This window comes from Mesitornis unicolor, unplaced genomic scaffold (genome assembly GCF_000695765.1).
Source record: "Mesitornis unicolor isolate BGI_N332 unplaced genomic scaffold, ASM69576v1 scaffold24018, whole genome shotgun sequence".
Lineage (NCBI taxonomy): Eukaryota > Metazoa > Chordata > Aves > Mesitornithiformes > Mesitornithidae > Mesitornis > Mesitornis unicolor.
In genome coordinates, this window is record NW_010204187.1 from 6,536 (window position 1) to 21,915 (window position 15,380).

The following is a 15,380-nucleotide window of genomic DNA, read 5'->3' on the forward strand; positions in this document are numbered from 1 at the left end:
GGTACAGGTGCAGAGAGATGCAAGTTGCATGCTTTTAAGCTGGCTCTATTGCAAGCGAGGTGCTGTCTGGAAATAGTGCAAGGTGTGCTGCTCCCGTCCCTCCACACTATCACCTGGTCTGGCCATAGCACCATCCTGACACCCAGAGCCTCCAGAACAGAGCCAGTGTCTTTCCTCCCAGCATGCTCCCAATGCATTTCACCTCTCCCGAGCACACAGTCCCCTCAGAAGTTAGCAAAATGAAGGCTGAGAAGGGATGTGGTTGTTCTCTAAAACCGAACAGAGAAATAAAAGTATCAAGGGATAAGTGTCAGGAAGAAAAAAGACCTATTCAAGTTAAAGACAATGCTGGCAAGAATAAACATGGGTATAAACTGGCCAAGAAGCAATTCAGGCTAGATATTAGAATCAGACTTAAAGAGAGCCATGACAATCTGGGACAGTCCTCCAGAAGGGGCTGTGAAGACAACAGGATTAAATTAATTTGGAGACAAAGCATAAAACAGACCTGAAAAGACTCTAGTCTGCCTTCTTTATTAAGGTTTATAACTATGACTTATTACCATTCTGCATTTCATTCAAATTTCACATGTCCTTTTACACTGCTAAGACAGAAATATGCATGTCAGAGAATTACACGTTGAAACACAAAGGTTTGTAATGTCTTTCCATAAAATTCCACATCTACAAAGCACAAGCTCCTGTAATTTCATTCTGTTCAAAGCTGAAGGGGACAAGAAACCAGACAGAGCTGGTGTGAGTCCCAGAGTCCAATAAGCACTTTGAAACATATTCACTAAGTAAAGACTTTTAAATGTCTCCAAAAAATGCAGGTGTGCAAATTACTGTTGATACAGACAAGAGTTATGTTTCCAGCATCCCCTCAACCACTGTTAGACAACACCCCCACAAGTATCTTTCAGCTCATAAAAGCTTTATGAGCTGAAAAGTTCTTTCAGTTTTGGGGTGATTTTTTTCAGCTGCTAAACCATTACCTTCCAGCAATAACATCAGCCCTCACCACTACAATACATGGGAGCTATGAGATCATAAAAGGGCACGAGGTGGCAAGTTTTGCATCTTTGCAGTGAAAGACAAACTTCTCTGTCCAATCTGATGCGATGGAAAGCTGCTAACACAATAACAGATCACGCTGCAGGGCTATTTTACTTTCTGACTTTCACAACACAGTTACAACCCCAGGGGAACAGCTGTTCCACTTAAGTGCATGAAGTGCCAAGCTCCTTCCATTAAGAAACATGTGCATTCTCCATGCACAAATATATGTTCCTTATTAATAGGAACACCTGCCCAAGGTCTGCCCATGTGCCACAGGCTGTCAGGAAAACCATGCCTTATATCCCTCATTAATTTGTGCACCTGCCTCATACTTGCTCACGTGGAAGTATATGGATTGTTTGTACAATACATTTTCTCAATGAAAACAGCTGTATTCTGATACAAATAAGCAGCTTAACCCATTCAGTGGGATGTTCTTTCTTATCAGCACTAGCATTCATTTTCCAGACTATAAGATAATGAGCTTGATCTACCACCAGACCTCCAAATTACTTCCGTTTCCATGGATATTTTTTATCTAAAAGTAACTGAAACTTCCTTATGAAAGTTTCAATTGATTGAAAGCATGCATTTTAAAAGCTAGGAGTATAACTGTTTACCTCTTGGATGGTATAAGAAAATAAGAACTCTAGGAGAAACTTTTTCTGGTCTAATAAATTTAAGAGCTTATTGTATTAAAAAACTGGAACTATTTAATATCAACTTTCATATTTTAACACTTTATATTAATGGAGGTGTGTGTGTCTAAGACAGCCTAAGATCCTTGCCACTATATGTAATTGAATTTAACCCAGTCAACATTCAACATCTTTCAAGTGCACCTTGAGACGACAATAATAATGAAGAATAATATCCCCACATTCCATACATCCATAACACATTCCATACATCAACAGCACATTACAGCCAAAGACTTCAAAGCACTTCGGCAAAGTAGAAGCCAGTTTAGCGAGGGTAGAGACCAAAGAATAAAGGTGCAAGAAATCCTTCCCCCTTCTCGGTCTACCAGTGCATGGCCACAGGTGAACTCAGCAGACCAAGAGCAGCAATGGGCAGCTCACTCCACACTCCAGGACACCCACTGATGTGCTGCTAAGGGATACCCTCTGTCCTGCTTGCTGGGAACTACTAAAAAATGTTTGCATCTCTCAAAACTCTGTTCTTTTGCACATGGACTGTAATATATTGCTCATAACTTACAAAGTCTAATAGCACCTCCATGGAGCACTCAAACTTTATTATGCCTATGCTACAGATGGTAAATGGAGTTGCAGAAAGCAACATTCAGCTGTGCTAGTGCAATAGCAAGTTTTTACAGTAATTAAGTGACACAGCTGATGGGAAACAACATGGTACCATATTTCCTCTGAGCCCTACTTCACTATTAAAATGTTGCTTCTGGCAAAAGCTGAACAACAAGGAGGTGAAGAAAGATGAAAAAAAAAATTAATCTCATAAATTTTCCCAACACTTGTGTCCCAGCATACAAGAAGGAAAATACTACATCCATTTATACACAATACCCTCTATACATCAAACCTTTCATTATTATTCCTTCTTGAAACAGCTATTATTTGAAGGGCTTTGGTAAGCAAGTTGTCATTTTTTAGGAAGCACTTTTGGATTCTTGATTTGAAAATCATGAAAATCTTTACTTATAACTCTCACTGATAATTTTACTTAAGAATACTAAGCTATATTACTTTGAAAACTTGCCAGATCAAAGGAGAAAAAAACTCTTGTTTTGTCAAAGAAATGCAATGATAAAAATTGTATTTCTTGTTCCCATTTAGCTGAGAACAAAAAGCTAAAGGTATAGTTTATGTAGTTCCTGTATGACTGCAGATCAATTTTCAAAAAGTGATAGAATAACAAGTTGAACTATGTTCTAGTGAAAGACATATGTTAGCAATATTTGTCAAATTCATTCCTCTTCAGCACCTCCTATGTACATTTTCTTCAGCACAAAAAAAAGTTTATGGACTAAGTAAAAAATGAAGTGAAACTGGGTTTGACAGGATTTTTCAAATGCAGTCTTTCATTTCTGGAGAAAGAAAAGAAAACACTAAACTGAATCCTGAGACAGAATAAATATTTGGCAGCTGTAACTTAACTTGTGGTAAGCAGGTATAGGGTGACTTTTGTCTGTAGATAGCTAAATGGAGGAATGTCCACTGTCAGATTCTGAAAACAAAAATAAAGAAATCTTCTTTCTGACCTCTCACTAAATACATGATAAATCCCTTTATGTCTCAAGAAGATGCATATAATAGAGAATTTCATAACATTTCCACAAAAATATTTTTTTTCTATGCTGACAGACTAAATCATTCTTAGAGGCAGATTTTTAAAGATGTATAGCTTTAACTCTGCTTATAAACACCCATATACATATGCACATATATACCTGGAAAAATGCATGCACAGCTTGAGAAAGTTATTGAAGATACAGAAGGCAAATTCTGAAAAAAGTCTGTCCTAAGGACCTGATCAGCCAAATGAAAGCAAGAGTAGCTATCAGGAGTGGCTATGCACTGATCCATTGTCCTTTAGATAATCTAGCTGGAACTAATTTCTAATTTAATGAATTACAGTACCCACACTAGTCTGAAAAATGTGTAAAACAAGACTCTCCTTGATGCATATGCAAAGAAATGCTGAATGATATACTTTGTGCCCTATCTGAAGAAGACAAGAAGCTTCCACGCCCTCCCAAACCACCCTACCTATTTCAGTCCACCTACAACATGCTACTGCCCAACACAACCCACTCTCACATGTGCAATAAACTGTAGGACAACTCAACAATGTAACAGGGAAAACTAGTTCACTACTGCACAGTCCAACTATTCATTATTAGGCCAAATTAACAAAATTTCCACAGGTCCAAAAGTATTTAATATGTGATTTAACTCTAGTTTTCAGAAAATACCCTGCTGTTCTGATTTACCAGACTTGTCTCATTTGAGACTTCTAAGACACTGGCAACGTCTAAAGTTTCAGACAAAATGACAATAACATACCACAGAAATAAAAGTAATGTTCAAATGTTAAAATAATAGAGGTATTACTTTCTGAAAAACAAGGTTAAGCTACCACTCATATGACTTGTGCAGTTTTGCATCTTGTAAAAATAAAGTAGGATAATAAGCATGAAGTGAATAAAAATACAAAATCCACTGTATGAAAAGTCCAATAACGATACAGTACATCTCAGGAAAAGTATTTCTGCCTTTTGACCTCTGAATGTAACTCTACCAAACACAAAACTGAAAAAAAAAACCAACAAAAAGACTTCCATAAATTATGAAGTCTCTTGGATAAGTTCTTCAAAGATATGGATGCTATAGTTGAGAACCAAAGAGAAAATAATTTCTTACATAACCATTCAAAAGCATTGCATATAGTAAGGTATATAAGACATAAAAAGAACTTTCACTGTATTCTTTCAGGAAATAAAATTATTCTAAAATAACTGTAAAAAAAATTAAACAGAATACAATCTTGTACCTAATAGATATTTTAAGCTTTATCCTTTTTGTCATTTCTTTTATATTGTATCTTAAAAAATAAGGCTCTACCAAGACATCTTAAATAATAATCAGTTGGTTATCATAAAACTCAACAGTATATTGCTACTTCAGGAGTTTCTGTTCTGGATACCCATGGAATTGAAGCTACATAAACATGTACAGTGCCATCAGCTGAAAAATGTAACTAAACTAAAAATTATTTAAATTTGCATCACAGATTCTATAAAACAGAATAAAAAAATAACATGATATGCTACAAAAACCTGCAAAAAGCTTTCCCTCAAATCACAGGAGGTCCACTTGTGGATGCAGTACAGTGCCTTAACATTTTTTAGCTGACTACACTGGACATGGCATTGTTAATTGCTGCAGATTAATGGAATGTTAAAATAACCTAGTGCTTCATTTAAGGCAAGTAATGCATGGAATGGAAGCTGTGAAATTAAAATGCTTGTTTCATAGATAGCTGATATTAAATCAGTGACTTGACAACATTATATTAAGCTGGACTGTAGCCATAAGGACTTCTAAGAGGAAACACAACAGTTTCATATTCATTCTTACATGGAAATTTATCTTACCCAAATCATATATAAACACATTTTTGAGGTTTTATAATGGATAGAAAATAGACCTACCAATATTTAGTAAGTTACTGTCTAGATAAAACTTGTACTTTACATCCTTCAGTGATCCAAGAAACACCTCCAGTATATTCTAAAGTACAGCAGTTGCTTATGATTAATTGTCCATTGTGATGGACTGCAGCTCTAAAAGGCAAAAACTTACCTGTATCATTGCCTGTGATTTGAATAACATACAATCTTATGTCATTTCCACTATCAGGGTGTGAAGTAGAAGGGGACACCTCTTGAGGTTGTAAAGCCTCTGTGGCCTCCTTCACTTTGGGTGGTGCAGTAGGTCGTGCAACTGCAGTAGCAGAGGATGCTGTGATGTATTCCTTATCGATTTCTGACTCTAACATCTTTCCTGTCAGATCATCATCAGCAGTATCTTTACTGGGAGAAATAGATTCATCAATTACAATGATGTCATTGCTTGTTACCTCGTCTTCTTCCTCAGGAATGATACGTGGTGACTTTTGAGTAACAAAAGGTTTGGATGCTGATGTAGGCTGAATTTTGTCTAGAGCACTAATGGAAGCTGTTGTTACATTGCTAAGAATTGCTGCCTTTTCTGTTGCATTAGCTGAAAATACAGCTGTTTTGATTTCTTCAGGTTCTTCTGACAATCCTGAACCTTCCAGAGTTTGACTTGGAAAAGCTCCCAAAGTCAGATGACTAATGTTTTCCACAGTAGAAGGACCTATTGGCACTGTATGGGAGGGCAATGCAGATTTCCAGCTCAGTACCTCACTGTCTTTTTCTCTGGTAGGGATTCCTCTGCTTTCATATGTTTTCACTTGAGTACCTGCTGTTACAGGCATCACTTCAGTCACCTTCTCTTCTCGACTAGTAACAGCTTCAGCTTTCAGAGTCACTGTGAGATGCATGGTTCTGGTGCTAGTTTCATCAGGTCCCAGAATTCTTCCATAATCTGTGAGCTTCACTGCAGGCACTGATACTTCTGTTGCTGGGTATGTCTCATAATAAGCTGAACCTGTCTCATCTTGTTTTTCCTGAATAGCTGTTTGAGATGATTCAGATCCTGGTGCTGTCTTTTGTTCATGTATCTGGACAGATGTCACAGATAAGATAGACTCTGTGGCAGCATCTGGTTCCTTGCCTTGATCTTTCGAGAAGACTTCCTCTGGGAACACCTCACTATCTTTTACAGTTGTTTCTATTGCTTCTGTACGAAAGATACCATCAAAAGGAGTCTGATCAGTAACTGGCATATCACTAGTGACCTCACTCTCTACAGTAACTGGAACTAGAGAAGAGTCAGGTTCTCTCTGTGCAACTGTAGCATCTACTTTTGTTACATCTGTAAATTTAATAGATTCCTTTGTCCCTCCAAAGCCAGCTGATGGTCTTCCTTTTCTATCTTGAATTGTTGCCAGTGACAGCTCCTCAGTTGATGCTGCAGTGCTTGTCTGGCCTTCTCCTGTCACTGTGTATGTTGAGACCTCCATTTCAGTAGAGACTTCTTCAGCAGGTGTTGTCACTGATGTCTCAGTAGCCTCTCCTTGTTCAACTTCTGGGGTAGAAATGGACATTTTCAAAAAGAAACCTGATGTTTCTTCTTCTTTTTCAGTTACCTCCATGACTGTGGGCATAGCAGTTGGTAATAGAGTAACACCTGAGGAGTGAAAAGATTTTATTGTTGCACTACTTTCATCCACTGATATTTTGGATACTGTGATCATTTTCAAATCCAAAGAGCTGCTTGTATGGGAGATGCCTGAAGTATCTTTACTCTGATCAAAATCAGCTGATACAGCTTCACTTTTCGTTTTCTCTGGGCCCTTGCTTGCCTCAGTTTCATCTGTACCTGCTAAAATCAGAGCTCCTGGATGCTTTGTATATGCTGTAATTTGCCCTGGAGATGATGTAGGCTCCATTCCAGAGATACCATCTTCTGTATCTAATTCATATATTCTCTTAGTATGAGATGACTCTTCTGTCATATACCCCTGATCTTTATCTGTCAGCAGCCACATGCCAGAAGCTGGAGGAGCCTGTGTGAACTTCTCACTTGCAGAATGTTCTTCAGATCTTACTGTAACAGAAGTAGGAATGACGGTTGTGGCATGAGGTATCTTAACATCCAGTGCGCTTGTTTCTGGCTCCTTTGTTTTTCCTTGCTCCTCTGAAACAGTTGACCCTTCTGTTTGCTGTGATGAGTGGATAACAGACGTGGCACCTTCTCCAAAGTTTTGCAGGGAAACAGTACTTCCTGAGAGATGGATGGCCTCAGATCCTGTTTGATTAACAGCTGATACAGAAAAGGATACAAGTAATTCAGATGACAGTGTAGACTCCACATCTCTCAGGTCCTCTCTGCTTTCTTCCACTGATGCTTCTTTATCAAACATCGTTGCGGAACTAAATTTAATGAATGGAGTTGACTCATCTGCTGTAGAAAACCGTCCAGTGGTTACTGCTTGCTTGTCTGTAAGTGTCTCTGATGCAGCTGGCACATCTGATTCTGGGACACTACCAGTAGCCATGCCAGAAACTCTATCAGGCATAACAGTGTATATGCTTTCTCTGCCCTCCCCCTCTGTAGTAACATCATACTGATCAGTGAACAAAGCTTTAGGGATTACAACAGTTGTAAGTTTCCTGTCAGATTTTGCCTCCATTGACTTTTTTGTGGGTTCTTCTGTTGAGTGGGCACCAAGGTACATATTTTCTTTTGTCAGTGAAACTGAAGTGCCTGTCTTGGGTAACTCTCTCTGAGAAGCTGGTAACAAGCTATCTGTAGCTGTCATCATAGGACCCACTTCTATTTGTTCAGTCTGATTATCAGCATCATGTTTTTGTGTATCTCCTGTTTCAGTATCTTCCCACAAACCAGTGGAACTCTTAGCTACAGCTGTGCTATCCTGAAAAATTACAGAGGTCAAGAAAGCGTCCTCAATGCTTTCAGACCTACCTTGTTCCTTGGGCAACTCTGCTTCAGAGTAAGTGTGGTCCAGTTCCAAAGCTGCAGATGTGCTCTCTGCTAACCTAGGTGAAACATCGTATTCAGTCCTTCCCAGTGTATCATAAGTGCTTATCTCGCCATCTGTGACAGTCTGAGGTAGAAAGGTGGTTAACTGAATGTTCTCCATAAGCACCTCCATTTCCCTTTTTTCCTCAATCACATCAGTAGCCATTTCTGTATCTTCTTTGGTCTCTAGAGTTGTTTCCTCCAAAGCAGGGACCTCTGTTTTGGTGACAGCCAGTTCAGTAATCGAAGTCTCAAAAACAGGAGGTTTTAGAATAACTTTAGCAGATGATGATTTCACACTATCAGTTTTCAGAGATGTCATCAGCTTAACAGTTGTAGGCTCTGTAACAATTTTTTTAGCTAAAAAAAAGAAGAAATGGAAAAAAATGTTAAGGAATCATTCAGTCAGAACACAGGCAAATGTTACTTTAATTCTGTTTGAATGTTCCTAACAAAAACTAAATGCTACACTGAGAAATAAGCATAAAGATCAAAAAAATTTAAACAGCTGTTCAACATACAACGGAGCTTTAAATGACATAAAATAACACATAAAGCTGCAGAACATCTAACTTAAATTCAGGCAAAATGAGAAGAGTAGTATTATTATTCATATTAATTGTTAATATAATTACCCCTGGAAATCCTTATATTATGAGTATCCATAAGACAGCTAAGTACTGCTCACAGAATATAAAAGTTTATTTCATGATGACATGAATGTGTGGTACTGCAAACCCATGGGTTTTCTTCTAAGCTGGCTATAGCATACAGCTCAAATGTATAAAGGGAGTGAAAGACCACTTTAGTTTATTTTCAGAACATAATTACAAATTGCAAAAAGGAATCCTCGCAGGAGTGAGAGCATGCTTAAGCAACAGGAACAAACATGTCATCGGAAAGTACTGTTTTATAATGCTGCAAGAGCTGCTGGCCTGCATTTAAATTATAGTGAGAGAAATTTATTACAGGGAAAGGTGAGAATAGTAAACCATAAGATCATAAAGTTAGTACTATAATGATGTTGGTTTTTGGAAAACACTTCAAAGATATACGTTTGAAACTCCTTCACACGCAGAAGTGCTTCTATGGGAGTGTTGAACAAGAAAAGGCAGAGTGTTAAACCCTCTGAATGATGGGAAGACTAAAGGCATAGCTATCCCAGATTCATAAGAGACACAAGGAAAGGTCTTTCCAGTGAACCAAATTGTGAAGTTTTAAAGAATCTTGCTGCCTTATCCCTCGTCCAGTCTTTCTGCCACAGATTTCCACGCTGTCTGAGAAGAAATGTGTGTCAACAAGCATGACACTGCAAAGTCCGGTACTGGATTTTAAAATCCTTAAAAAGGTGAGTTTATGCTGAGAAAATGGGATTTACTCAGGAAAAGCCCAGGGCAGAAACAACTTCTCTTCTGTTAATTCTTCCAGGTCGGTAATATTCAGAAGGGCAATGGGAGCAGACAAGTGGAAGATGTGAATGTCTTAAATCAGTGCTGTTAATTGCTAAGTGACAGAGTCAAAAGCCTTGTATGACTTGTATGTGAGTTAAGAGCAAAGTATGGTGCTTTAACTCACACTAAGCATATGAAGAATGCAGTAAACAGGCTGTTTAACTGCTTACCGGACACACACAACTATATGTATCACTTCTTGCAAAAGAAAGTATTGCTAAACATCTAACAGAGTGAAGAAGTCTATCCCTCTAATGCAGAAATTGAAAGAGCTACAGTATTTTACAAGAAAAACTTGAAACCAAAAGCTTATTATTATAGCTGTGAGTTAAAAAAAGAGATCAGAAAGCTTCACACAATGTAAAGTATGGATACCAGTTATCAGGGGGAAAAGGGAGTTCTGAGATTAGAGTTTTACTACCTGGCATAAGGGGATGAAGATAATCTAGATGATGGTGCAGCCCCTGATTTACAAGAGCTCATAGTACAAGTAAAGAAGAGGAAGAAAACAAGTGAAAAATTTAGAAAAACTTAGCTTAGTCACATATTTGTACAATGACAGTTTATACTCAAGCCTACACAGTATTTTTGCACAAATCAGCCCTTTTCACACACCTATGTCTAATTAGGTACCCCTTTGATATTTGTAAATAAGAATTCCACTTGTGTAAGTTAAGATCACACAAATATTTGTTTAGTTTCACACACCAAGCTTTAAAAACATCACCTTTAAAAGGGAGTCATTTCACTTACTCTAAAGTAAGCAGGTTTGCCAGATGATGGCTGCTTAAGATTTCTAGAAGAATGGGTAGATTTATAGAGTAGGAGAATGAGGAAAAAGGCTTGATATTTCAGCTTTCTTGAATGAGAACTGAAGATGAAAAGGAAATTGTGAGGGTAAGAAAATATGACATTTCTATGTTTAGAAGTGGTGGTGTTTTTTGCCAGCAAAAGAAGGAATGGATTCTTTTTCCTATCATATGTTAAACCTTTTTATGGTTTTACAAAGAAATTTTAGCTACTTATATACTCTTTTTTTTGTAGGTTAAAATATTCAGTTGAACAAGAAGAAGTAAAGTTCCTGAAATCCTACAAAGCAAAGCACAGCCTTAACAGAAGTGATTTGTGTGTTCTGGGGTTCTACAATCTAAAGTGGATGTTTATTTTCAATGCCTATGTGATCCAACTGTGAGATAGTGTTCACACAATCAAGAATTAATAAATTTTAATAATATGTTTCCCCTCTCTGCTTGCATTACTGGTTTAAATGACAGAGTCTTACTTCACAACTAGGGAGTGAAGAGTGCACACAAGTAAGCTATGGCTGTCCTCCTGAGTGGTAGTTGGTAATTGTTATATTTCTGCCAAAGAATCCACCAATTTGCCCTAACAGCTCTTTTTTATGGCAAAATGGAAAGGACACAGCATTGTCTCGTATTCTCCCTTCTAACTATAGGATGAGTTTCTTTAATGCAGATTGCACTTTTTTTGCAGCCAACATCAAGTACTCATTCAGACCTCAATTATTGTATTTTAAGTGACTATCAAGATCACTGTTTGAAAGAATATGAAAACATAATACCCTCTAACTAAGCTAGATAAAAATGAGAGCATGAGAACAGAATGTAAAATTTGTGGAAAAAGTAGGTAACTTTACTCCACCACTGCTGGGAAATTGTGTATACTTTACCCAATTTCCAAGAAATATTTGGAAGACACAAAAGTTCACATATTTATGCAGTTATTTGTTGTTCATGACTCATTATTTGTTAATTACTTGATAAAATATGTACACATTTATGAAGTAAACCTGAAAAAAGACAAAGTGTATTTTATTTGCTTACATTAATAAGTGAATTAATAAATACTAAATTCATGCACTGGTGTAAGAAAAGCACATATGTTTTTAGGAGTTTATCAGTAAACAGCCAAATTTTCTCCTGTGGAAACTGACACAGGGTTACCAGTGTGCAAAGCGTAGTTCTGGTTAAAATCAACTGCAGGGCCTCTAAGATTGCTTTGTTGTAAATATGATATATGAGATTTTTCATACAGATCACTCAGGTTTGCAAACTTATTTGAGTGGATGAGAAAAAGATGCCACTTTAAGAAGGAAAAGAAAAAAAACAGAGAAAAGGTTTCTTTATTAACACATTGAACATTAGTTTGAACTGTCATCCTCTCCACCCAGATGTTTTACATTACTGAGCTCCTTGCATCATGCATACAATATGCTATCTCCTTTGTCCTTCTTCTGATTCAAGACATGAGCCAGTTTTTCCTAATAAAATTCATGAACATATTAGCAGCAAGAAAGCAAAATATCTCACTAACATCTGCTCATATCAGAGAGTATCTTGGCGTTTTTTAATCAGTTTCTTTTGTATTGAACAATCTGCACGAAGCTGAAGTTGGATTGAGCATATCACTTTGCAGAGATACCATATTTTTCACTTGCTGTTTATTTATTTTATACTTTCACTGTACAGCATTTTCTTCCTCTTCTCTCCCATCATTGTTTAAATAAGGATTCAAAATAATGTAGCAATAATAAAACTTAATAATTTTTCAAGGAAGTCACACTACACAATTTGAGATGTGGTTTAACTTTGTGATTACCAAATAAGGATTTTAATATGTTCTATACTACTTAATAGCACTTTCAGGATATCTGAGTGTACTCTCTGGAGGAGAAAATGCTTATTTTAAAGAGTATATATAGAGTATATATTATAATTTATACATATGCATTTTCAGCATAACCATTTCCACAAAATTTTTAACCATGTGTCTAACTTGAATCACTTGAGCAGCTTCTCTGCACTCAGAAATACTGTTTTATGTTTACTTTTATGTGTGTGCTTAAGAACCTGGAAGAACATAGACCCTATAGATAGAAAAATAAATTGTTTTGAGTTATAGTCAATAGCCAAAACAACAAAAAAATTGTTTAAGTCAGAACAAAATCTGGAAATAGTGAATTCTTTCTGCGAATAACAGCCAAAATAAATTATTCTAAAATATCAGTAATGTTCAGACAGTCAAAATTAATGGTTTGACATCTTCCAACCCATTTAGAGCACGATACCTATGCAGAAAGGTTGTTTTGCTTAATTCTTGCATATTTTTGTATGTTAATTTGTTTGCTGCTTTGCCAAGTTTGTTCTGTGTCTGTACCTTCCCTGCTACAAACCCTGGCAGAGTGAATGGTCTTAAATGTTCCCCTGATTCCAAGTGTTTTGCCAGCTGGAGTTTAAACTACTGGCAGAAACTTCCAAACTGGACAAGCCTGAGAGTAAAAACAGATTTAAAAAAAAAAAAAAATTGGTGTTCTGGGTTACAGACTGAGCCAGAAACCTCTCATTACTACACTGACTCAGTACCACTCATTTCAGGAGGCAGAAATGTAGACAGGGGAGGAGGAGTTCTGTTCATTACTTATGAGATGTGTGGTAGCATGAGGAGGATGCAGATTCTGATATTGCAGCTGTAAGAGTTTCTCTGTAACTCCAGGGTTATACCGTCACCTACCTACACTGTGTTTAGACATCAAAACATGAGCCAAATATAATGAGAAAAATTATTAAGAAATCTAAATGCAGTATCCACTCACTCTATCAAAATATGTGCAAAATCAGAGAAAATACATGGGATTCTCAAAAAAATACAAAACACAAAACCCCAAATATATATATACACACACTAGTATCTTATCTGTAAAGAAAAACTTAAAAACATAATGAAAGGTCATGCATCATATTCACGTCCTTGCCCAAGGTCCTTTTCTTGCACTAAAATAAGCAGCAAAGACAGCAGGTCTATTAGCCCTGTGAATACAAACACTCTTAAGTAAAGCCACTTACTGTTTCGTAACTTCTGAAGTCAGACAGTTAAAGGGGGAAGAACATATTATCTCCTGGTTTTCGCACATACAAGTGTAGTTCTGTGAACAGATTATAACCTGTCAATCTATCCACAAAAGAACAATAGCAAAAAGTGTTTCTCTTTCCATATTATTTATAATAAAACTGCCAAAGAGATCAAAAAATGAGCAAGCCTCTTTATTCAGCTCATCCTAATGAAATCTGTATCCCAGCACCAAAGAAAAGCAACAAATTTTGCTTCCTGACCACAAAAACCAGTTGAAGAACAGAGAGCCAATATTGTCACTCAGGTCAGGAACTGAGACCAAAATTCTTGCTGCTTTGCTCTTCCTACCTAGTGTGAAGGGAGAAAAATTACTCATATGTCCCATGAGTGGTACCCAGTTCCCACAGCAGTGAGAAAAGGTAATAAAGAGCAAACTTAATTGATCATTTTTTTCTTCACCTTGTTGCTCCTAATCCTGTCCTTGTTACTTGACCCATTCAGGGGTCTGAGGGAATGAAAGGAAAATTACTTCAACTGTGTTCTCTTTTCTTTCCTCTCTCCCTCTATTCACAATGTTTGCACTTAGGGACTATTCTTAAGGAACCCAATTTTGAATCCCTCAGACAGATGCAAATTCACATGCTCTGGCAAAAGAAGTGTCTTCTCCTGAAGCTCCACCTCCTGAGGCTCCAAACAGTTGTTCCACTTACATCAGTTAGACTGATAAACCAGATTCTCTCTGTTCAAACTTCACACAGCATCTAAAAGGTCAATATGAACCTAATTACCACTTCCTCTTCCTTCTCATGGTGACTTAAGAGTGAGGTCTACGGCACAGGAGCGTCTCAAGTGGACTGAGATTTTTTTGCCATTTACAGTGTGGTTTCACCGACTTTCACAATTGCTTCACCACACAACTGAAGCAGAGATGTTAGAAACTGAAGAAGAATAGGGTGAGAAACATGCTGCAAGCTGTTAGTATGCACAGCTTCTGTGATGACTGCCTATTGCTATAAACCCCACAGAATGTTTCAGGGATTTATTCCTCTTATACCTAGTCTAAGACATTACTGGAGATCTCTGCAGCTATGTGGGTCTTGCTAAACTGCTTATCTGAGAGAAGCACAGAGATCTACCTTCTTAGAAAAATAATAAAAGCTAAAGTATTGTTATCTGGTGGCAGCTGCCTCCATAACGTAGCTTAAGCCCTTTGCATATTTTCACTTTCACAGAGGGGAAAGGAAGCACGAGCGGAGCCAACTGCCTTGTATATACACTGTGGTCAGTGCCATGACCTTGAGATGCTGGCCTGCTCAAAGGCATTTTACTCATTCTGGTACTGGACTGTGAGACAGTGGAGGACACTGGCTTTGTTATGTTCAACACAATATTGTGTTTTGCCTAAGATAAACTTTTTTTTTGCTCTTTTTCTTCAGATTGACAATTTTGTTCCCTGTGTGTCACCACACCTTGTGTCTTCAGCATTCTATGGTCATTCCCAAACTGATCAAAAATCCACAGATCTCCCGTAATACAGTCCCTGACATCAGGCTGGAAATAATTCCCTCATCGAGGAAATAGCTGGGACATGTAGCTACTGATGGTTGCTGTGGAGAAGGAGAGAACTGCCTAGTTATTCAAAGTTTTCCAAACTAAGTCACATGCAGTAAGAGGGGAGACAACATTCCTTCTGCCAGCTTTTGAGCCATGGCTTATCTTAACCTTTCAGCTGCTGAACAAGTGTAATTGATTTCTTTTCCGAGTCTTAACCTGCAATCGTGGTGACTTATGCTGTAGGACCTCCCCAAAAGGGCTTTTTCCTCTTTCC

The 15,380-nt window shown here is 37.5% G+C and overlaps 1 protein-coding gene across 1 annotated transcript in view; it reads right to left on the reverse strand.

Annotated features, from left to right (window-relative positions):
- Nucleotides 1-5,402: 5,402 nt before the first annotated feature.
- The window catches only part of LOC104545768 (versican core protein-like), a gene marked incomplete at both ends in the record, with an annotated part of 24,556 nt that continues 14,578 nt past the window's right edge, over nt 5,403-15,380 (reverse strand). The window contains one exon of the mRNA XM_010190980.1: nt 5,403-8,591. Within this exon, the coding sequence (XP_010189282.1) occupies nt 5,403-8,591 (3,189 nt within the window). The remainder of the gene's footprint in view (nt 8,592-15,380) is intronic.